Source organism: Lissotriton vulgaris, chromosome 1_1 (genome assembly GCF_964263255.1).
Source record: "Lissotriton vulgaris chromosome 1_1, aLisVul1.2, whole genome shotgun sequence".
Taxonomy (NCBI): domain Eukaryota; kingdom Metazoa; phylum Chordata; class Amphibia; order Caudata; family Salamandridae; genus Lissotriton; species Lissotriton vulgaris.
Genome location: NC_141685.1, coordinates 1,022,944,462 through 1,022,969,683, shown reverse-complemented (window position 1 = coordinate 1,022,969,683; position 25,222 = coordinate 1,022,944,462). Strand labels below are relative to the sequence as shown.

General features: G+C 46.3%; 1 protein-coding gene and 1 pseudogene across 1 annotated transcript in view; one reads left to right on the top strand and one right to left on the bottom strand.

Annotated features, from left to right (window-relative positions):
• QTRT1 (queuine tRNA-ribosyltransferase catalytic subunit 1) overlaps positions 1–25,222 on the top strand; it is a 325,564-nt gene that overhangs the window by 6,390 nt on the left and 293,952 nt on the right. Inside the window, exon 2 of the mRNA XM_086961633.1 lies at positions 1,758–1,826. Within this exon, the coding sequence (XP_086817759.1) occupies positions 1,758–1,826 (69 nt within the window). The remainder of the gene's footprint in view (positions 1–1,757; positions 1,827–25,222) is intronic.
• On the bottom strand, positions 15,028–16,346 carry LOC147748442 (metal transporter CNNM3-like; annotated as a pseudogene).

The following is a 25,222-nucleotide window of genomic DNA, read 5'->3' as shown; positions in this document are numbered from 1 at the left end:
GTTGAACCAAGGTGCTGAGGGAGTAGCCTTTTCTTTTTGCTTTGGAGAGGAGCAACGTTATTGATTTCAACTGCAATGACTGTGAGGCATTGGGATGTGAATTTGTTAACATCTAAGTTCGGGTCTAGCCTTGGAAGTGATAGCAAAGCTGATTCACAGAAGGTACTGAGGTCAATATGTTTAGTGTCACGGAACCAGGAGATAGCCCTCTTAGGTTGGCCGAGAGTTATAGAGTGTGATAGGTGAAGAGAGAATGGGATGAGGATGTGGTCTGAATAGGGGTAGCGATAGTAAGCATGCCTGCTTTAGAAATAACAAGGTCCAGGTCCTGACAGAAGAATAACAATGGATGTTATTCTGTGAGTCAGTAATTATACCTGTAGCATAAAGAATTTCACTATTCTTTAGGTCACAGGTATGGAGGCCTCCAAAGTATCTGTTGAAAACCGATGGCCATAGTTTAAGATGGACATCGCTTATCAAATTGGTTAGCTCTAAGGAGAACAGGACCCACCTAGTGTATCAGTGGAGGCAGCAAGGTCTAGGGTACCAGTGATAGTACTTTGGATTTTCTAAAGTAATTGGTGACAGAAAAGTTAGTTCCATGTGTTCAAGCGATACTCCCTTATTTATGATCTCCCTAAAGATGACCTTGCCAGCATTGGTGGTGTCGAAGAGGCTTGCCTTGCAGAATTTAACACACTGCCAAACGGCGTTATGGACTACAAAGAAGAGAGTGTTATAAAGCGGGTTATTTCGAGCATGTGATCCATGTTGAAACTCTGGCAACAGGGATATTTTACGTGAGTTGAGTAGTTAAGCGTTTTGAATTATGTATTCTATGGGTTGGCTTTATTTTTAATGGTTGAATAAAAGTATGAGGCCTTTGTTTGTTTTTTAAAAACACTGTTCTGGTGAGGATCTTTGTGTATAGTTAGCATAGTGGTTAACACTCTTGTTATTGCCATTTTTTTTAGCGTCCAATATTGCCTGTTATCTGCAGGAGAGATAGTAAATGTTGTTCTGATATCATCGAAGGCTGTCATGTATCCAAGGTCGGCTTGGGTAGAGCTGTACCCAAGCTGCCAATATTCGAGGGGCGCAGCAGAGAGCTACCTGACTTAATATCATCATGCAAACAGCATCTCGCCCATCCCACTTGGTCTCAATCGGGTCCCAGCCCTTAATGTACATCAGTGTAATTGTTGGTACCCCATCAACAACCTGCCCTCCTCACACCCCCTGCAGTCCCACTGCAATGAACCCGCCCCCACAACAAACAACATATTTTCTTTCCTCCCAGGGCGCTGTCTGATTCAAACCAATTTAGGGCCAGCCCTGCATGCATCTATAAGAATACCTGGTCGATTAAGAAGCTGCCCTTAGCTACTCATCTGGACTACCTTATATTACATCTTTGGACTCCGGTCCTTTTATGTTCCATATTAATAGTCATAGCCATTCCTCTTTCAGGCCGTTGCGCCTGATTTGAATAAACTCATCCTACTTGTCACTGTGCAGCTCTTTACACATAGTTGCAGAGTGATGTGTTTGACCTAGTATCGGGACGAATCTGACCGTGTTGAATGATCTCAGTTGCTCAAAGAACTAAAGTATAAGCTGAAATGGTTTCATTATTGCCAGTCGCTGTTAATGATGCTGGGTTGAATTCCATTCATGCCATCACCTTGAGCAAAAGTATTTCCACCATACTACTGGATTTAATCCTCTAATATATTGTGTACATATTCCCTTAGGGCCCAGACCTGATTAAGAAAGCCAAAGGCTTGCATGGTTTTATGAATTGGGACCGGAACCTTCTCACGGTGAGTGGTGCACGTTTATGAATATTTGTTGCTATAGTTGACTTTTGTCTCCAAATTTAATTAACTGTACGTAGACCGAATGAGCTGCATAAATGAGGAAGGGGGTTGGAAATCACCATGCATAAACGAGATCTGCAAAACAGAAATAAACGTTGCCCTTATCTAATGTCCTTTCAAATTCTCCACAGTGCACATAGTATGTTTTGTTTGTTTTGTGTGAGTACAGCATGCAAACGTTCAAGGATTTCTTGGCACTAGCAGAAGCTGGCAGAGAACTAACATACGTTTTTTAAAATGTATTTCTGAAGACAAATCAGTAAGTTTCTAACATAGAGTGAAGGGAAAACATCCTCTTTGACTTATTGTTCTTCTGCAGAATCAAAACTACTTTTGAGTGCTGTATGGCTCTCCGCAACTTTCTCGGTCATTTGGAAACTTAGGGTCAGATTTAGGGTTTTGAAGACTGGATACTCGGTCCCAAACTCAACTGATATCCCATTTGCCCTGTTGCGAGTGCATATGTCCTACTATACTTGTAATATGGCAGACTGTATATCTTGTCACACTTGTGATGGAGTATCCCATCATTCAAACTTTAAATCAAACCATAAATGTTTATCATGAGAGATACCTATTTCAACCTCTGTTTCCTCAGCCTTTACCCCATCTACCTCTATTGTTGGTTCCAGATGCAATGCCTTTATCTTACACTGTCAGTTCTACTATGCTCCCACACCACACCCTAGTGGGTGCTTCTTAATTATTTGCCACAGCACAGATTCAACACCTTCCAGATCCAGCTCGCTTCTCAAAGCTGCAGCACGCTGAATTCTCTGCCAAGCAGACCCTCGGCTTAGAATGGTAACCACTTATGACTTTGAACCCCTTTTCTCCTCGTTAAATATGTAGATCCCACCTAAGCATATGAACAACAATTCCACAAAACGCATATGAGCATTGTTCTCTAGCTACTACATCCTCTATAACTCAAACCAACTTTGCATCTGTTTTTCTCTTCAAAGGCATTGCTGCAACTTTCATCCCATATGTTAAATAAAACATTGTTTGGGTGTTACTACAGAAGTCCCATATTAGCTATGCGATGAGACACTAAAATTGCAGGCCCAGGAACATGACATTGGACTAATAAATCGTAGGAAAAAAGTCTCCCAGGTGCGAGTACATCTGGAAATGCGCCACTTCCTGAACACTTTCTTGGGTTTCAGACCTGTGAACTGGACTTATTCAGCCCAAGATTGTATACTGGAGGACATAAGAGACCTGGTGTATACAGACTTGGTAGCTGTCCTTTTGTGCTGACCTATGTGAACTTCATTATCCTCGCGGTAATGCTAGGTCGGAAGAGATCTTCAATGGAGTAAATAATTGTCAAGTAGTATATAGCGGAGTATCCTGCAGCCGTACAGCCCCCCTCCCGCCCTCTCGCAATACAACGCTGCTGCAATCTTTGTTTGATGCGATGCAACTTAACCATGCACATTTCATAAACATGTTCCTCCAAGATGAGACTCTACAAAAGATAAGAAGCTGAACAGCCTTTTGTGGGTGAAAGTATCCCTAACTCCACTGGTTTCACTTTGTTGGCCTCAGTGTGTAAACAAGCGCACATTGAATATCCTTGTGCACTAGAATGGTAATACCACTGCGTAGATTTTTCCGAATGTGCTTCTAGCAGAGTGCACAAAGGTCTCTCCTTTCTTGTAGGATGGTTTCCAGTTGCCACATAGTAACCCTATATGAAATATGTATCGGCCCCAGTTTCCTCAGAGTTCTAACCTTCTGTAACTTAGTGGCATCACCAAAGTAGATCATATCTTGCTGCACATACAAAATGATCATACAAGTATAAAACTGGAGAGGAATGGCGAGCCAATGGGTATTTTATATCCTATTGTGTAAGCAAAATATTTCGCATCAGCACCTAAAGAAGGCTTTGATGAAAAATCCTTCCTAAGGAAACTGGTTGGTTGTGTCTCCTGCGTGCCCCCCCTTCACCCCCCACATATTTTTGGGTTGCAGAGTGTTTATAAAGATAAAAATTCAACACAAAAGTAACAAGCCTTTTTAGGTCTCGCTGAACCAACGCGCATATGTTGTTCTGCGGGATTATAGTGGGCAAAACAGCTCTTGAAACCAACGAGGATTTTCTCCAATGCATGTGAGGTACTCAAGCGCGACGCTTCCCCAGCACATGCTTGAGTACCTCACATGCATTCCCTCCCACTCGCTCGCACATCAAAGGCTGCTGCTCCCCCGCCAATGCGCTCCTGCCCCGCCCCCCAACAGCAATACCAAGAGCTTGTTTTATTGCCGCGCGGCATCACTTTTACAGCCGCGCGGCGCCAATGCTTGTTTTATTTCCCATGCTTTCCCCTCCGTCCGATCACTTTCACTTTCGCTGCTTGTTTGTGATCTTGTTTCAAAGCTTCCCTGCGTTCATTGCTGGTTCAGAACGAGCTTTTGACATTTCATTCCGAGGCAGCCCTGCCTCCCGCTGTCGGCCTCGTTGATTTACACAGTCAAAGGTTTGTTTACTCTCCTCAGCGCTTGTATTATCAGAAAGTGTAGTCTTAAATCTCATGCTTCTGTAAGTCTCCGCGATCACTGTAAGTCAAGACATGGGGTCATCACTACCCAACTATTTGCTTTAAATGGAGATACGTGCAGGTTATATAGGAGAAATGCTTCACACTTTTTTCAGAAAGGTTTCCACAATTCTCAAAAGTAAAAGCTACTTAAAGTGATAAATGCTAGCGACACCTGTGATGTAGTGGTAGGACTGTTCAGAGCGAGCTTACACTCGGAACCTAATAGTCAAAACATTCCGTAAATGCTTTTACTAAGATTTCCTCCTAAAACACCATGGACCTTTAGGGATAGGTCTTCTCAATGGCATTATATGCCAGTGAGCATGGCAAATTCCACACACTGTAAATGCAGGTGCGCGTACTCTCAAAACACTGTCGGACTCGAAGTAGAATCAATTCCAATGAAAGGGCCAATAGCAGAATCTTTCAGAGTTGAAGCAAACGCATGAAAAAAAGTAAGTTTATTATCCTGTGAACCGCTCCTGCATCTGTTGAACCACGGCCAGCTTCTAAAAGTGCGTACAACCTACTTCTGTCAACCATCCCTGTACAAGATATCCCATAATGCACTGCAGCACCTCGCGGCTCCACGGTGCGAAGTAATGTGCCCCGGAGAGACGAATTCCAAAGACACAGATCATGAAGGAGTAGAAACCAGTTATTCTCCTACCTGAAGCCGATCTACATGTATGGTCATGTTTTGTTTTAAACATGCAAATTGCATCAGAAGCCAACCCAGGTCGGCAGAAGAGGAACGTGGAGCGGCTGACTCTTTTCCAGGTTTACTTTTTCCAAAGCAGACTATAAAACAATCTTTAATGATCCTGGCAGGTTACAAACAATCACGTTTTCATAAGTTTCTCTTCAGCGAGGAGGCAATGCGAAGGACAGAATGTTAAGTATGCATCAGAAGCGCCGATCTGAACCACGCAGCACGGGCAGTAGGTGAGACCAATGCACCTACTGCCAGTGCAGTGTCCTACACTACTTCCACTTTTACCTAACTCCGTTCACTCCGAGATTAAAAAAAAGGTGTGAACTTTTCACGAAAGCAATTTGATCAAAAAAAAAGAAAGATAGTTCATAGGCCAGTTTAGCCTAGTGTCATTCAAGAGCCGTGCAATCGATCCTTCACTGCCCTGCCTTGTGTTTCCCGACACTGTAGACCACTCGCACAGACATCAGCTGATCCGTAACATGGATAACACCGTAAGCTGCGTCGACACATTCAGAGCACGAACCTCATAGAACTGCACAGCGCAAGGTGGTTAAGTTACACAGTGGTATTCATACAGTGCTAAAAACAACAACAATATATGTAGAACTGACCTACAGCACGGTAACTCCTGAGGCGGAAGCCGGGAGTATTAGAGTGTCCTCATAATGTTTAATTATTTGCTGTTTTTAAATTGCGGCGCATTTACCTTTGTGCACTCCCCCTTCCCCCCTCCTCACTTCCCCGCTCAGCTGATTAGACGCTGTAGCTGGGGAACGGGCATCTCTATCGCCATCTTGGGGGAAGCCTAGGTCGGCGGTGCAGTTGTACGCCGCTCCCACCTCCCGTTTGTATTTAAATGTGTCTTCCTTCCCGGCCGCACAGCGGGCGCGCTGGCGGCGCGCCAAAGCAAGCCCGTCTGCGCCCGTCAGCGACCGGTCGAGACCCGGGGCCTGTCACTATGCCGGCCGCTTGGTCTACTCCCCCGACCAACTAGAGGCCTGCCAGCGTGATGCACCCATTTGTGTATCTACCCAAGCCCAAATTGACAGGCTTGGAATTTCACTCCCTACTCTTCCGCCCTTGTTGATCCCTAATCACACTCCCCTGTCTCCCTCAGGACACTCAGAGCCCTGTGTGCAGTCCCCTTCCGGCCCCCCGGCCGTGGCCGCGGCCTATCTTCTTAATACCCGCTCAGCGGTTAAGCACCAATTAGAGCTGTTCAACCTCCTGGATTCCACCAAACCCGACCTCCTTTTCCTTACGGAAACTTGGTTCTCGTCTGAGTCACTGCCTGATATCCTGGCTGCCCTCCCCGACTCCTATTATGCCCTTCGCTCTGACCGCCCGGACGGGAAGGTGGGAGGCGGTGTGGCCCTGATAGTTAGATCCAATCTCCAGTTTCAGCTTCTTTCTTATCCAGTAATCCCCGCCGTCGACTATTTAGTTGTCCGCTCTCTTAACCTTGCGGTTCCTCTCACTTGCGCCTTGTTCTACCGCCCACCTCAGACCATGCCTCATTTTATTCCTGCGGTCCAGGACTTGCTGGCCACCTTGGTGGTCAACAACTCCTCTGTGTTGATCCTAGGTGATTTTAACTACTGGCCCAATGATCCTCGGGAGGACTTCACGGAATCCCTTCATTGTCTTAACCTTGTCCCTCACATCCACCTTCCCACTCATACTCTTGGCCGCACATTAGATCAGATCTGGTCAGCAAATCTGTCCCTCTCCTCTCCTACTATTGCCCCCTGCATCTGGTCTGACCACTACCTGATTTCCTTTTCCCTCAACCTAGGGGCCATCCATAAACCCGCCCCTCCCAAGAATATTCGGGCCCGCAACTGGAACCGGGTGGACATGGCTGCACTCTGCTCCTCCCTTGAGGCTTCACTCCCCAACCTGACCAACGCTCCCCCTGACTCCCAGGTGGCCTCGGTTCATCCCTGGCTCTCTGCCTCCTGCGACCTTATAGCCCCACTAAAGCTAGTTAGGACCTGTCGCCCCCACAACGCCAATAGATGGTTTACCAATGACCTCAAAGCCCTCAAATTATCACTCAGACAGGCTGAACTCCACTGGAGGCGCAGTTACTGCCCCTCCCTCAAATCCCAATACTCGGTTCTTCTTCGTGAATACAAGAAAGCTATCGTTTTAGCTAAAACCGACTACTCCGCTAAAACTCTTAATGCATCCAACAGGCCCAAGGAGATTTTCTCCATCGCCCATGATTTAGCAGCTGCGGACAGGGTCTCTCCTAAACCTGTTCCTTCACTTGCCCTTTGTAATCCCCTTAATAGTTATTTTATTAAGAAGGTAGCGACCATTAAACTCCACATTCCCCCGCCTTCCTCGTCCTTTTCCCTGCCTTCTCTTTCTCTGCCATCAGCCTCCCTGGATCAGTTCCCTACAATCACTAAGGACATTTTCCTCAAACTACTGAAGAAAGTAAAATCAGGGTCCCTGTCTGACTGCTGCCCGGCACGCATATTGAGGGAGGTTTTCTCCAGCTGTTCTGAGCCCCCTCTAACTCTGCTTAATGCTTCCATCACCCAGGGCGTTGTCCCTCTCGCCTTTAAATCAGCAGCAGTTATTCCCATCCTAAAAAAATCTGGAGCTGACCCTTGCACCCTTTCCAATTTTCGACCCATCTTCTTGCTCCCGTTCCTGGGCAAGATTCTGGAGAGTCATATCACCCTCTGCCTCTCTGCTTACATCGAGGAACACCATCTCCTGGCCTCTAATCAGGCGGGTTTCCGTCCGGCTCATTCGACGGAATCTGTTGTTCTTGCCGTCATGGATGAGCTTAGGAGAAGTGCGAACTCCAGCACCCCCCAGGCACTAGACCTCCTTGACTTGTCCGCTGCCTTCGACACGGTCGACCTCTCCATCCTTCTCGACCGTGTCGGGGACGCCGGCATTCAAGGCACGGCCCTGGCCTGGCTTGTCTCATTCCTACGGAATAGGACTCAAGCAGTCCATTTGGATGGCTTCTCTGCTCCCGCCTGCCCTGTCACCTGTGGGGTCCCTCAGGGCTCCTCGTTATCCCCGATCCTTTTTAATCTCTATATTCATCCTCTTATGGATACACCTGGTCCCACTCTGGGAGCTCCGGTCGGAACACCCAGTCGACCCCATTCGAGTGACCTTGGTCTTTGCTTGGGTGCTCCGGATATTTTATCCAGTCGACCCCAACTAAGACAGTTTCCCCGTCCCTCTTATGAGGAATTCTGCAGTTTGGCACAAACGGTCGCCTCGGGCTCTCCGCTCGACCCACTACCTCCCAAATTTTGGAAGGTCTTCCATGCAGAACTCTTTCCGCCGCTGCACGCCATCTGCCTCCAGTCCTTGGAGTCGGCTTGGGTTCCTGATTGCTGGAAGTTAGCAGTGGTATCTCCACTGCTCAAGAAGCCAACGTTAGACCCTGCCTGTCTCTCCAACTACAGGCCTATCTCTTTGCTCCCATTTCCTATTAAGATCATGGAAAAATGGGTGACCCGCTCGCTCTCTGGTTTTCTTGAGAACATCGGTTGGTTTGACGAGGCACAGTTTGGCTTCCGACCCGGGCATGGGACGGAGTCAGCACTGGTTACCGTATTGGACAACCTCCGGACGCGTGTCGACAGTGGACGGGCAGCCTTTTTAGTGCTGCTCGACATGTCGGCCGCGTTCGATACGGTCTGCCATCAAACCCTCATCAGAAGACTGGAGGAATGCGGGGTCACAGGGAGCGCAAGAGATTGGTTGGCTTCTTATCTGGGTAGCCGGCAACAGCTGGTCTCGCTTCCTCCTTTCCGCTCTGAGCCACGGAAAGTGGGACAGGGGGTTCCACAGGGCTCGGCCATCAGCCCGATACTTTTCAATCTGTATCTTCGCCCCCTAGTCCAGCTTATTAAATCTTTTGGTGTCTCGGCTTTTAATTACGCCGATGACACCCAGCTGGTCTTTTCTCTGGAAGGTAACAACGCGGTCTCACTGGAAACTTTCCATTGCTGTATGGCAGCTACAGCGGATTGGCTTCGAGCCAATTCCCTCCAATTTAACAGCTCTAAGACGGAGGTGCTCCACTGCTCCAGTGATCGAATTCCGCGGGCTCTTCCAGAGAACTTCTGGCCCACTGCTTTCCCGGAACCAGTAGCGGCGGCGGAATCAGCCCGCAACTTGGGGGTTATTTTTGGCCCGAACCTACAGCTCGACCTGCACGTAAACAAAACTATCTCTACGTGCATGATGCTGTTACGCATGTTGCGCAAAGTTCTGCCTCTTCTCCCCGCCCAGGCCAGGCCAGAGGTAGTTCGCAGTACTATTTTAAGTCGTTTAGACTACTGCAATGCGCTGCTTCTGGAGGCCCCAAAAAATCTGGTGGGGAAGTTACAACGGGTGCAGAACATGGCTGCCAAGCTGGCTCTCTCGCGGGCTAGATCTAGCTCTTCCACTCTGGCTCTAAGAGACCTGCATTGGCTCCCGGTGCATCTGCGAGTGATGTATAAGGCAGCGTGTTTGGTGTTCAAGGCCGTACACCAACAGGGCCCAATACCACTTCGCGACATGTTTGCTTGGTATGCTGCCTCGCGGCCCCTCCGCTCATCCTCAGCCAGCCTGTTGGTGGTCCCGAGGTTCCAGAGAGTCAGGATGGGTGGCCGCTCATTTAGTGTTGCGGCGGCCAGACTTTGGAACTCCCTTCCTCTCTCTCTGAGAAGCCACAAGGATTACCTACCATTTAGGAAAGCGCTGAAAACGCATTTGTTCCCGAAAATTGTTTGAGCAGTGAGTTGTGTGTCTGCCGAAGTTCAAAGCGCCAGGATGCCCTCTGGGTGATAGGTTGCGCTTTATAAGTATACAAAATAATAATAATAATAATTATAGCTGCTCTCCAGCAGATGGAGGTCTCAGTATTTAATTATGCTGACGACCTCCAGCTCATCTTTGACCTTTCCTCTTCTCTGGATTCCATCTCTAAGCTTCACACCTCATTACTGTTCGTCTACGACTGGATGAACCAGAATCACCACAAACTCAATCCCGATAAGACTGAGCTGGTCCTTATCGGTGGTTCTCCCAGCCCTTGGACCCCTGCTTTCTGGCCCCCTGCCCATGGCGCCCCTCCCTTACCCTCCTCCTCAGTTAAAACCTTGGGCATCAAAATCAGCCATGACCTGACGATGCGCCCCCAGATCAGTGCCGTTGTCTCAACATGTTTCCTGTCACTCAGGATTATCCGCAAAATTTCCTGTTTCTTTCTCTTTAGAGGCCCTCAAACTCATTGTGATGGCCTTGATCCTCTCCCGCCTCGATTATGGGAACGGTCTCTATGTAGGCATCACTGCCTACGAGCTTAGGAGACTCCAAGTCCTTCAAAATCAAGCTGCCCGCCTCATTCATAGGCTCCCTAAATCCCACCGGGTCACCCCTCTGCTCAAATCTCTTCACTGGCTGCCTATTTCTCATCGCTCCCTCTTTAAACTGGGCTGCCTGACCTTTATGGCTCTGGCGGGCACCGCCACCGCCTTTGTCAACTCAAAGATCCGGGCCTACGCTCCCAGCAGAACCCTCCGCTCATCCACTCATATTTTATTGGAAGTGCCCCGCTATCGGAGGAAGAAACTGGGAGGTGCGAGTTTCTCCATCCTTGCCCCCTGCTTCTGGAATGCTCTTCCTTTTTCCATCAGGTCCACTCCCACCTACATGGACTTTCGTAGAGCCCTGAAAACCCACCTCTTCTCTCTAGCTTTTTCTGGACAGTAACTCTCTACCTTTCCCTCTGTGCAATCATTTCTTAGCGCCATGAAACCGCTTGGTATTAGCGCGCTTAACAAATATTTTCAACTTCATGTATTGACAGTATGGAACGCAACTGGTGCTCACGTAAAGCTTCATGTACCTTCTGGTCCAGTTTGCGCTATATAAAACGCCCCCCAAAAATAAATACAATTAAAATCATCCAATATGAAAGAAGATGATAAAGAATGTATCTGTATGCAGGCCGATATAAATAACAATGCATACACGTTTATAGTTGCAGCATAAAATTGTCCACTAGAGGTCAAAATCATTACAAAATAGCAGTAGACATTTGCCAATAACAGAGCCGCTGGACATTGCACCAATTCCTACTATTACACTACACTGAACTAGTAAAAGAGCTGCTGGGCTTTGACTTAGTTCCTACTATTGCAGTACATTTGAAAATAAGGAAGAATCATTAGATAAATACTACCCCTAAATTCTTATTAAAACGTACATTAGAACATGCTATAAAAAAGATGAATCACTTTGGTCAGGACTCAAGACTATTAGTTGCCAAATCAATACATTTGTAGTTACCCACAACATGTCTGGCAGAGATAATACACTTGAATCTCAGCTGATAAATGCCCAAAACGCCTCGGTAGCTTTTTGTCAGATTTTGAGCAGCAAATTCCGGTGATGGAAGTGTATAGCACTATCTGGCGTATACAAATATTTCCAGATGCCAGTAAGCGGAAAACTGACACAATAGATTTTTACAAAGCTGTGCATGAGATTCGGCCTCTTCCTTTTATCATTCTACTTTGGTTTTGGTGCAAAATTGCACAGTACATTTTAACCCCTTGGCTGCTGGGGTAATTTTCCTGCTGTGCTGGGGGGCGGGGGGGCGCACACAGCGCCCCGGTGCTCATGACTAGCTCAGCTCGTCATGAGCTACAGTGCTCCTGTGCTCATGACGAGCTGAGCTCGTCACGGCCACACCTGTTTCAATAGAACGTTCAGCACAGCAGGGGAATTATCTCACCGTGCGAGCGCTCCCCCACACACAACCCCAACCCCCACACACCCACCCCACCCCCCACACACAGACATCCCACACACACACACACCTCACACACACCCCCCACACACCACCACAGACATACGCCCACAGACACACCCCCACCCCCACACCCCACCCCCACACACACCCCACCCACACACCACCTCAGACCACCCCAGACGCGCACCCCACACGCGCACCCCACACGCGCAACCCCACACGCGCAACCCCACACGCGCGCCCCCACATGCGCGCCCCCACATGCGCACCCCCACATGCGCACCCCCACATGCACCCCCACACACACCACCCCCCACACACCACCCCCCACACACACAAAACTCACACACACACACACAACCCCCCCACACACACAACCCTCCGACACACACACACAACCCCACACACAAAATCCCACACACACAATCCCTCACACACACACACAATCCCTCACACACACAACCCCAAACACACAACCCCCGCCCTCAGTCTATCTATCTATCGCCCTCACTCTTGCTATCGCCCTCACTCTTGCTATCGCCCTCACTCTTGCTATCGCCCTCACTCTTGCTATCGCCCTCACTCTGGCTATCGCCCTCACTCTGGCTATCGCCCTCACTCTGGCTATCGCCCTCACTCTGGCTATCGCCCTCACTCTGGCTATCGCCCTCACTCTGGCTATCGCCCTCACTCTGGCTATCGCCCTCACTCTGGCTATCGCCCTCACTCTGGCTATCGCCCTCACTCTGGCTATCGCCCTCACTCTGGCTATCGCCCTCACTCTGGCTATCGCCCTCACTCTCTCTATCGCATCACCACAGCATCACTCAGCACCACCACAGCATCAAATATGTTCTCTCAATGTCTCAAACTTTATTACAAATGTCACAAAAAGATGTTAATATTTCACTTTTGTTCTTGGATTTTGTCACAATAAAATACACTTAACACAATCTTCACAAAAGTTATTTACAAAAGTTTAAGCTATTGCTATTATAAATTACAATAACTTTTATTTAAAAAAATTAAAAGCCATTGTTATTTGCAATAGCTATACATCTAAGTTACGTAAATACAACACATATTGCATTACAAATGCTATAGGTGTCACATTTGCAAAAGTTATAACTATTGGCATTGTAAATGACAAAGCTATTAATTTCGCTATTTTCAAAACCAACACAGAAATAAAACATTTGTCATTTACAATACCAATAGCTCAAAATTTCCTAATGCGAGACCTATTGCATTGCAAATGCTTGTTTTTCATGGTAGTTTTAGCTTTCATTGAAAGGTACCATAAAGTTCACCGGAGATTGAGAAGGCCTTGGTTTATGCTATACAAGGCAAACAAATGAGGAAAAAATCCTATCATTTCACAATATATTATTCTTGCATGTTTCTGTGTTTCAGTGTTTGATGTAATGCCCAGAAGCGAGAGAAGAGTTCTTATTGTGTTTTTTTTTTTTAATTTTTGTTTTTTACTGCAAGAGTATTTGTGTTTTAACCAGCAAAGACTATTGCTGTGTTTTAGGTCTCACCTTTATACAGCCACAGCTGTCTGGTGTCAAAAGACCTGTTGTGTACATTACCGTTACTTAAAGTGAGCTTTGGTTCAGCCCATTGCTTAGCATTGGTTGGCTTTCTTGTCAGTAACAATTGCAGGCTTTTTATTTGATATATTTCCGTCCCCTTCTTGTGTTTTTCCCTACACTTCCCCTTCTGTTTTCATAAGCATTATTGTTTACTATATTTTTCTGTATCGTTTCATCAATCAGATTTACTTTTCTGTAAGAGAGATTTCTTGTTTTTTATAACTCATGATTGTTTCTTCATTTTCTGTCTTTGCTTCTTTATGCTTCAATAAACTCAAAAAAAAAAAAGAATAGATCTTCCCCCCATTTGTTTACATCTTCCAATTGTAACTGGTACTTATGTTTAACAGTTGTTACCAGTTGACAGTATGTTATTACCAGTTGCTAAAGTCTATTCCTTTGACTGTTTCGACTGATACTGACTTTTCTATCTCATCAATTTTACATCATTTATTTTTTGTAAATAATTAAGAGCATTGAACTAAAAAACATAAAAAGCTAATGAAAAGGAAAAAAAAAAAGATTTTGTAAAGCGCATAGCTGCCATAGTAAAGGGGCGTCCCAGCGCTAATCTCAATGCAAACAAGGAGCCAAAGGAGCCGCTGAAGAGGGTAGCAGGTTACTTTGTAAACAAGCGTTTGCAATGCAATAGGCCTCACATTACCGAAAGTCTGAGATATTGGTGTTGTAAATAATAACATAGTGTAGAGTGGTGCAGAATGGAGTGGTGCAGATAGATTACAATGGTATGGAGTATTGTGGCATAAAGTGCAGATCATAGATTGTTTCAGAGTAGAGTGAAGTAGCATAGAGTGAAGTGGTGCGGGGTAGAGTGCAGTGGCATAGAGTGCAGTGGTGCAGAGTAGATTAGCGTAGCGTAGAGGGGATTGGCACAGAGTTCACTGGTGCAGAGTGGAGTGGCATAGAGTGGAGTAGTGCACAGTAAAGTGGAGAGGCGTAGAATGAAATGGTGTAGCGTGCGTTTGTTTGGAGTGAAGTACACTGGAATGGAGGGCATTGGCATTGAGTAGAGTGGTGCAGATTAGAATGGTGCAGAGTGGAGTATAGGGGCTTGGAGTGGTGTAGAGTGGAAAGCAGAAATCGAACCATGGTGAACGGATAAGGTTACTGGAGGTACAAACTCTAGCTGGACACTCTAAAACAAATAAAGTCAGGAAGCAAGTATATGAGACTTACAAACAACAAAGCCATTGGTAAACAATGGACCAAATGCATTCCCAGTGAAGCTTTCTGAATGTCCCCAAGAAGTCTTTAGCAAATCAGACAGCTGCGCTATTTGGTAGGTTACAAACTAAAAATGGGGTGGGTAGTAGTGTTGTGTAGGCACAGAAGCTTTAGCTTGCAAAAAACTCTGAAACTAATTGGCTGGCCATTGCAAAGGTACAGAAAGAACGAAATAGCATCCAGTGCTCTCAAACACCAAACCGTGCTATAAGTAAATCATGGTGATAAATGTGCGGGTCTACAAGACCTAGACTTTGAACTCCTCCAGCATGGTATCGAGCTTGGTGACTTTAAATACAAAGTGCAGTGGGTGGTTGTAGAACTTGGTGATGGTGCTGAGGGGCGTTCAGTCATCGGGTCCACCGTTCCAAGGCCCATGACATAGAGGATGTCCACAATTTTAGAGCTCTTTAACTCATAAACAAAGATGTAAGTATAGCCGCTCTGCAAGATCTGTGACATGGTGCTTAAGTCACGAATGGCACTCAGCATGAAGCAGTCCTACCCCGGCATCAGGGTGCCCTTCGGAAGTCATATTCCTCAGAGCATCTTTGCTGAACTCCTCCTTCACAAATTCGTTGTAAGACTCACCATTGTGCATCATGTCCACCACTTTATCTGACAGCAGGCATGGACTGATATTGTGATGGAAGGCCAGATTCAGCAGTTTGCCAAGTTGAAAAAGAAAGAGGGAAAGTTACGACCATACACAAATGTCAGCCAGAGGGTGCAGACGTTCAGCTCCAGGCCCCAGTGTGAAGCAAGAGCTGCTGGAGCCAGCTCACCTGGCAACAAGAGACAGCCCACTGTCAAAAAGATGGCAGGCGCTGGTAAACCCAGTGCCAGGTACAGCAGGATATCAGCTGCTGCATTGGCCACTACTGCCAGGATCGATGTGGCAACAAGGGCCACAGTGCCACATTGTTGCAGTCGCTCCAGTCACTTTGCATTGCATCTCTTTTTCTGGGATCCACATTAGTGCAGTACATGCAGCTTTATTAGCTCTAAACTTAAGGAGCTAAGCTGCAAGCCATGTGCAAGACCACTGCTAGAGCTGCCAGGATACCTAGGAGCCAAGGTGGAGAACTTGGAGCCAACTTGCCATCAACTATCACCACAGCACCATCGAAGGTATCCCAAGGCTGGTCCAAAGTTGTCCTTGTGCAAATGTTATATAGCCATGCAGGAGCCCCCTCTGGGACAGCCACAGCCACAGTCACCAGTCCCCAATGCTCTCCCCATTATCCTGTGGTTCCAGCTGCAATAGCCCCTTATCTTGGGGCCCCAGTCCCCAGCAAGCTGCTGCTAGTCCACCTCCTGAGAAACCTAGCCAGGCCCCGGACGCATTAAGTAGTCCCTCTCCATTAAGGTGAAGGCTGAAGGAGCACTCGGGGGCTCACAGATGACACCCCCAATAAAGTATGCACTTTGGAGTTCTTAGAGTTGCAAGCCCAGCAGCGCAGGGGGCGGGGCGTGCGTCATTGGGCCAGTTGGGAGCACAGTAAGCACCAACAGCCTACAACTCCAGTCTCCTGATTCCATCATAGTCTGGCTGCCCAACACCATAATAGGTGGAGCAGAGTTGCAAACACACCCCACCCACCCATTCAACTCTCATTGGTCCAAGAGGGAAAGAGAGCTACCAGTAAAGAGAGGGGGGTCGAATTAATAAATTGTAAAGACGCTGAAAGGAAAACAGGTTAGAAATAATAGGATTGGTAAATTTTATTTTTGCAGTTTATTATGCGGCACGTGTCTCTCTAAAAATGATAGTTAATTACATCACATAGGAAAAATCTGTCAGACAGAGTTTATAGTGTCAAAATTATTATACAAGTGTGTCTGCCTCCGACACAGCAGAAGGAAACAAGAAGCCCTCCCCACAACCAGAGACGGACTGCCAATTTGCAACATGAAAAATATAATTAAAAAAAAATTTTAAAAAAGGATTTGGGCGAGCCGTGTTATAGGGAAGTTGTGCGTCCGCCATTATTGAAGCTCGAAAGCAAGTAAAAGAAGGGGTATCAAGACCCTGGTCCAGGGGTCCACACATGCTGCTGCTAGTACAGCTCATTCCCCTGCATTGACAATCAACCCCCTTGTGAAATGTAGCCCAAACTGGAGGAAGGCCTGCCAATCTGCTATGGAGCTGACCTCTGACAGTCATGTTTCACCATTTCCTGTCTGCAGGGACTGTTCATCTTATGTGGAGCTGTAAATCAGGGAAAGTGAAATAGAGAGTGAAATGAGGAATAACCTACAGGCCACACTACAGAGCGTCAACTCTGCAGAAAGGTCCTGGTTTATAATCGCGGCACCAAGCAAAGAAATAGAAAAAAATATCTATTTCTTTACCTTTAGTATAATCGCGGCACCCGCGCTTTGCTTTGCACTTTACTTTTAATGTTAAAAGTAAAGCGCCGGTGCCGCGATTATACCAAAAGTAAAGAAATGGATGTTTTTTTCTATTCCTTTACTTTTGGTATAATCGCGGCAACCACACTCTACTTATAACATTAAAATTAAAGCGTAGGTGCTGCGATTTATACCACAAGTAAAGAAAAATAAAAATAAATCTATTTCTTTACCTATGGTATAATCGCTGCACCGCGCTTTACTTTTAATGTTAAAAGTAAAGCGCCAGTGCCGCGATTATACCAAAAGTAAAGAAATAGATGTTTTTTTCTATTCCTTTACTTTTGGTACATAGCTGCCAAGGTTTCAGACTGCTTAAGTGTGACATGTGTGACATGTTGATAGTTTCAATGTACTTATGAGTGACATTCAACGACTATGAGTGACACTTTATAGTGACCAAAATCATGTAATGACATCCACAGAAATGGAAAAATATCAGAACTAACACTCATTTGACCAATGGGAAGCTCAGTGCCAGTGTTGTTGAACCACAAGTAATGAAGGGATCTCTGTCACAGACTATCTTTGCAGCAGGCATATTAACCCTCTGTGCTGCTTTATGGTGAGACTCAAAACTGCCAGAATACAGAGCTCCGACCTCTTTCAGGTGGAAACATTAATCTACAGGTATTTTCCCTTGAGGTGCACAAAGGGAAAGTGTACCCATTTGCCAGCCACTATGCCCTGCTGGAGCCCCACCCCCTGTAACATTTTAAATGTGATCTGCGGTCGGTTATTACATTTATTTGCTTCTTACCGGAGTCTCCGAGATCAGAATCATCCAAAATCCAATCACTGTGAAAGAAAGGAGCTGCTGGCATGACACTACGGAGACATTTAGCCTTTCTTTTCTCAAGAGTCAGAGAGCGAGCCATGTTGCCCTGCCTAGGCCTGTGGTACAAAAGGGGGTGGTAATGGACGGAGCATCTGAACCAATCAAACACTCACACCCAGTCAAAAGATCTGGGTTTAATCCATCACCGTTCTTTAGCCCACTCTGCCACACCAGTTCAGACATGGCTATATGCATATCAGTCTGACCCTGTGCCTCATGGGAACAGTTCATCCCGAACTGCCAAGCCATGCCTTCCCTGGACCGGAAACAAGCTTCTGAGGACCGGTTTCTGGCATTCCAGCCGTCTTCAGCCCGGCTTGCTTGAATCCAGTGGCAAAGTGAGCAAGGGACTCACGTCTGAGCATACCCTGCCACACTTATGGCGGCCAAAAGCGGTACAAAAGGGGGTGATAATGGACGGAGCATCTGAACCAATCAAACACTCACACCCAGTCAAAAGATCTGGGCTTAATCTATCACCATTCTTTAGACCACTCTGCCACCCCAGTTCAGACATGACTATATGCAAATCAGTCTGACCCTGTGCCTCATGGGAACAGTCCAGCCCAAACTGCCAAGCCATGCCTTCCCTGGACCGGAAACAAGCTGAAAAGGAAACACACACGCACAAGCGTGTGCGATTCCTAAGTCAGCTCACATTCCCCGTTTTTCACCTGCAAAATACCTTGTGCTGTTAGAGCACTGCTGCGCAGTGCACAGCTAGGCGAGACGTCTAAAAAGATGTGTTTTTATAGCCTTTCGGAGTGACACATGATTTTGGATGCTTCTGATGTTAACAGGTAGGGAATTCCAGAGTTTTGGAGCAAGGAAACAGAAGGAGCGCTCTCCGGCCTGGGCTCTCTTAACATGAGGAACAAATGCCAGGTGTTGACCAGTAGAGCGCAGCTGGCGGTTGGGTGTGTAGGGCGTGAGAAGATCGGCTGAAATATCGGGGACTGGGCATTCATGATTCTATGGGAAATGCACAGGGCTTTGAAACAAATTTGTTTCTCCACCGGGAGCCAGTGTAATCTGCGTATAAGGCTTGAAATAGAGCAGGTTCTCAGCAGACCAAAGAGCATCCGGACGGCAGCGTTTTGTGCCCTATGTAGGCGATGTATCTCTGCTTTATTGGTCCCTAGGTACAGAGAGCTTGCGTAATTCAGCCTTGATAATATAGTGGCCTGGATAATAACCTGTTGGTGTTGGCATAGAATAATCCAAGCAGTGGTTTGAGACCGCATAGGAACCCAAAGCAAACTCTGGCTACCACCTTTGTTTGAGCCTGGTAGGTCAACGCAGAGTCGACCAATACACCAAGGTTTTTTACCATGTGTTTGGGAGCAGGCGGCGGGCCTAGAGTGGGCGGCCACCAGTATTTGCTCCACAGATGAGTATCCTTGCCCAACAAGAGGATCTCAGATTTGCTGGCTTTCAATTGAAGACAGTTGGATGTCATCCAGTAAGCAATAGCTGTCAAATCGTTTTTAGGTCAAGCCTAGACGTGCAAGCAATGCGAAGCATTGCTTGCTGTCTGCTCGACAACTATTGTTGCCCGTTTCTGGGAATGTAGGCACGAGTCGGACGCGCGCCTTTCCAGTGTCAGTTTTGTCTGCGGGAGCGCGCTGCTGGCTGCTTGCTGTGTGTGCGGTGTCAGTTTCGCTTTCGCTGTGGAGCCTGGGCTTTCCCTGTCGATCTTGAGGCGTGCTCTTGTTTAGTGATGCAGCAGATTCTTGTCGCAGTTCTGTTCGCATTGTGAAGTGTTTCCTGCAACATGGCTGCATGCCATAAACACATACATGAAAAAATAAATACTGAAACGTACCTACATAATACTTTCATTGTTTTATACAGGCTGTCTATTAAGAACGTGTTTTCGTGGAACATGGCCGCATGACACGTTTATTTATTTCATGCTTTCAGATGCACTGCAACAATTACAACATTCCCAAAAAACCTTTTTCCCAAAACACCTTCAGCAGTACTGTCATTACAACTATGTCTAGTTTTTAATACGTTATGCATCTTACCACGTGCTCTTAAACATAGCGCCATAATACGTTCCTTCTTTTAAACTATGCTGTCTCACTGTTAATATGTCTCTTTTCTAATAAATAATGCACCTTATTACGTGTTCGACATTTGTTTTCAAAACATTACATTGCTTTATAAGAACGTACGTTTCTGCAATAAAGCTTTAATGCACCTTACTACGTGTTTGACATTTGACACGCACACATACACACGCACACACACGCGCACCCCCCCCCCTTCTACTAAGCCCCACTCACCGCATCGGCGGCCTCAGTCGCCACTCCTGACTTCTGCAGCCACAGCGCGACAACCGTGACGCTCCCGAACTTCCAGTTTCGGGATGTGCACGCTCACGGCTTGTCTCTTTTGCTGCCATGCTCCACCTCTCTGAAAGAGGTGGGAGCGCGCGAGGCATCCGGCGTCAGCTTCCCTCGCGTTACAGGACCTGTACACGAGCCAGCCGACAAGCGCTGGGAGAGCGTGCGGCGGCGTGTGCTGAACGCGTTTTCTTTTATTTTGGATCCATTTCACAGAGGAGCAACAGCACCTTGAAGTTATACAGAGCTGTAGGAATACATGAAAACAACCATTGTTCTAAGATTTGCTGTTAGGTTAGATGTAAACTGTCGAGGTATGGGACACAGCACAGCGCCTACACGTTCAATCTGTGGCCATTGGTGCTTTATTTCACTGAACTCAAATTCGCCACACAAAGGAAAGCAGTTTTGTGGAGCAAGTTACACATTTTGATGCGGCACCGAAGCCACGGGCGGTGTGTTCACCACCCTCTGTAGTTAACAATGCCTCATAAAGTAGATCTCATGAGGCCCGCAAACCACAACAGACTCATGTTAGCTTGGTGGTTCAATAGGTTAACTTCACGCACGCACTGTAGAAACCTCTCACCGCAAGGTCGAAGGGTCTGATCACTGCCAGTCTAGTCAACTCCTTACACTTTAAACGTTGTTAAATTCCCCCAAATGGCTTAAGTAAAGATAACACTAAATGGCAGTGCAGCTTTTACTTGTTTCACAGAGCATACCACTTTTTAGGTGTCTTTCTGTCTGCCTCGATGGTTGTATTTTTTTTCCAGAAGAGCGCTGTGCATGTTCATTAGACTAGTCATTTACATTGTCTGTTGTAAATGTGGACCTACAAGTCCCAGCATGCCCTTTGCTATTGGCTGATAATCCACGACGAGCTGAAACCAGTCTCGTGATACGGAGCCAGTTGACAGCTTTGATAAAAGACAATTGTCCACGTTGTGGCCACTGCTTTTGACACAAGGCCACCATTAAAACAAGAGTCCATGTTAACAGCAGTTTTATCAAATGCAGTGGTCTCTCATCTTGCCAGCGAACCGCCCTCATGGCATGGGCCTGGTGACTCCTATGCTAATATTACCAGTCAATAATACGTGCCGTGGCCTCTGCCTCGTGCCTAGGTGTCAGTTTCCAGCTGTGGTATTATTAGCAGTCAATCTACACCATGGCCGCTGCCTAGGATTAGTTTCCAGCTGTGGTATTATTAACAGTCCATAATCTACACCGTAGCCTGTCCTAATTGCACAGAGCTAGTTGCCAGTTACGTCATCCTTAGCAGTCAATAATCCACACTGAGGCTATTGTGGTCAGTCAGTAATCCATGCAGTGGTAATTGCATGAAGGGCGAGTGGCCAGTTGTGGTATTATTGGCAGTCAGTAAACCATACAATGCCCTGTGCACAGGGACCATTTACCAGCTGTGGTGTTGTAAGCAGTCAATAATGCACCCACTGGCCACTGGTCATGAAAATGCCAATTGCCAGCTATATAATTAGCAGTCAATAACACATGCATTGTCGCTGCCCAGGGGCCAGTTGCCAGCTGTGGTATTATTGCCAATTAGAGATCCCGGCACTGGCTACTGCCACACCAGTCCTAGCACCACCGTTAATTATTTAACTTATTTTAGAGCCACCAATAAATGGTTTAAATCCTACCTTAAAGCTGTTATCAGTGGTGTGACTTATGTCTTTCCTGTTGTGACAATACACAGAGTTCTTTTGCTCCAGAACACTTCACAGATGTCCCAAATTACCAAAAATAATGTAACACAGTAGGATTCATGAATCCTCCCACAGAAGCAGTACCATGAAAACCACAAGGTCTTACAACATATTGTGAATTAAAATCTGAACATCAAGCGTCCAAAGGTCCAATAGCTCACAGTCATCCAGAACAATATCCTTGGTGCAACAACATAAACTGTTGCATGGCTAAACACTTATGGTCCCAAAGGCGAAACCTATTGGCTATGCCAATGCTTTTTTGGTTTGTTTGTGGCACTATTTTCTTTCTGATCTACTGTGTGCCTGGCGCCTTTTATCTATAACATTCCAGCTGCAACCTCCCCGCTCTTGCCAGTGCAGGAGAGGGTTTCTGCTCTTCACCCTCCTTAACTGACTCTCGTCCCACCCCATCCCAGCTTCCTCGCGCCGCACTGCAGCTCCTCTGCCCACTTGTTACTGTTAGTTTCCCCAACATTACCACTTTATTAAAACTATATACCTTGCTAATGGGGGCCGCTTTTATTTTGGTGCCCGGGACTATTTTTTGTCCTAATCCGACCCTGGTGGTACCCTTGTTGCGCATTTTTCGCAAATAAGTTATACAATAAGCGCTGCACCCCACCCCCAATAGATTCCAGCAAGGAACACCTGCTCGACAAAAAAAGGGACATACAGATTTTGTAGAGTTGGGCACGCAAACCCGGTTTTTATGCCCCATTTCTTCAAAAGTAACTAGGTGCTAATTTTCACACCATATATATTCCGATCCCATGGGGTGTCGTAATGGATCAGGAGCAATAAACATTGCACCCTTTTACAGGCTGATGTAAGTGGATCTCAAGTGAATACTGGCAGTTCTAACTTGTGATCTTCAAATAACCACATTTCTCATCGGCGAGCGCTTAACTCACTGAGTTTCACTCCTCGATGAATAAATATGAGCTCCACCGTTGCCCATGGCAATGCGCTACCACAGCATTACTGAATGCCACAGCATCACTCATCGCCACCAGAACATCACTCAGCGCCACCACGGCATCAATCTGTGCAACCATTCAACAACAACTGGTTCAAATACTTTCTCTCAATGTTTCAAGCTTTATTACAAATGTCACAAAAAGATGTTAATATTTCTCTTCTGTTCTTGGATTTTCGTGACCATAAAATACACTGAACATAATCTTCACAAAAGTTATTAACAAAAGTTAAAGCTATTGGCATTATAAATTACAATAACTTTTATTTAAGTATTAATTATTTAAAAAAATTAAAAGCCATTGTTATTTGTAATGTCAATACATCTAAGTCACGTAAATTCAACACATATTAAATTACAAATGCTATCGGTGTCACATTTGTGAAAGTTAAAACTATTGGCATTGTAAATGACAAAGCTATTAATTTCGCAATTTTCAAAACCAACACTTAAATAAAATATTTTTCATTTACAATACCAATAGCTCAAACTTTCCTAATGCGAGACCTATTGCATTGCAAATGCTTGTTAAATTTGGTTGCGTCCTGTGCGGAGTTATCAGATAGCGAGACCACTAACTGTGTGTCGTCCGTGTAGGAGGTCACAGTTAGGCCCCTATCCTTGGCCACTGCTGCCAGGGGTTGAATGTAGATATTGAATAAAGTAGGGCTCAAAGCAGAGCCTTGTGGAACCCCTTGGCACACAGCGTACATCTGAGAGCAAAACGGGGCCAGTCCCTTGGAAGGATCTCTCAGCTAGAAAGGAGGAGAACCAACTCCAGGCCGAGCCACCGATGCCATTATCCTCTAAGCACTGCAAAAGGATCTGATGGGACACTGTATCAAATGCAGCGCTCAGATCCAATAGGATTAGCGCCGAGGCACGTCCTTCATCCAGTGAGCTCTGTGGGTGTTCCTTAACAGCCAGAAGGGCAGTTTCAGTACAGTGTCTTGGATGGAGGCCATTTTGGGAGGGGTCTAGCAGATCGTTGGCTTTTATAAAAGTGGTGAAAATTGAGTTTATATATGATTCGGTGACTTTAGATACCAGAGGAAGAAGAGAGATAGGGCGAAAATTATTCGGCTTGGAATCCTCCAACGTGGGTTTTTTGAGTAGTGGAATCACCTGCGTGTTTCCAGGAGATGAGGACTACATCAGAGGATATAGACAGGTTTGTGAGATCACAGAAGGGAGGAAGGAGCTGAGGTAGAAATTTCTGAAACTGATATGGTTTGAGGGGAATCCTGATTAAATTTTATTGCAGATGGTGCGCATAACTTCCTGGGAGAGTGCAGGAAAAGTGGAGAGTGGAGGGGTGGCGCTGATTGGAGTAGGGGAACCTGCCTTAATCGCAGTGGGGGGAAAGAATTTGTTAATTTCCTGGACCTTCTGCACAAAGAAGGAGGCCAGTGCCTCAAATTGCTGGTTGGAGGAGAAGGGGGATTTATTGGGTTGCCCTGAAGATTTGAGATCATTAAGGAAGGAAAAGATACATTTTGCATGATTGCTGCTATTTTTGATTTTATCTGCAAAATAGTCAGCTCTTGTTTTCTGAATGGATTTATGGTCACCCGATATTGTACTTTCACGACTGGGTCATATTGCCGTCTCCATGCCCTGTTCCAGGGCTTTGCAAGTTTTCCTGGCCTGGGCCAGATTGTCGTTGAACCACGGACTGGACTGTGTTCTACGACTGTGGGACAATTTGGCAGGGATTCAAGTATCGAGGGAGGGAGTGCGTGAGTCAGTCAGACAGAACACTATCTGCCCTTTCAGAGTTATCTGGGAGATGTGGCCTTTGAATGAGGAGGAGGTCACGAAAGTGGTCAGCATCCAGTTTATGCCAGGGGCGCTTTAAAACGGGCCGCCATGGGACATCCTGTGGAGGGCCTGCGCCCTGTAATGTCATAGATACCAGATAGTGGTCGGACCAGCTCATGGAAAGGGACGGACTGACTGTTGGGGCAGGTAGGTTAGAGAGAATAGAATCTAACAAATGCCCTGCAGAGTGTATGCTATTCTGGGCGTGTTTTTTAAGTTGAAAAGTAGCAAGGTCCGCTAGAAAATTGCCAATTTCACTGTCTTGACTTACTTCTAGGTGCAGATTAAGATCGCCGATAATATTAAAA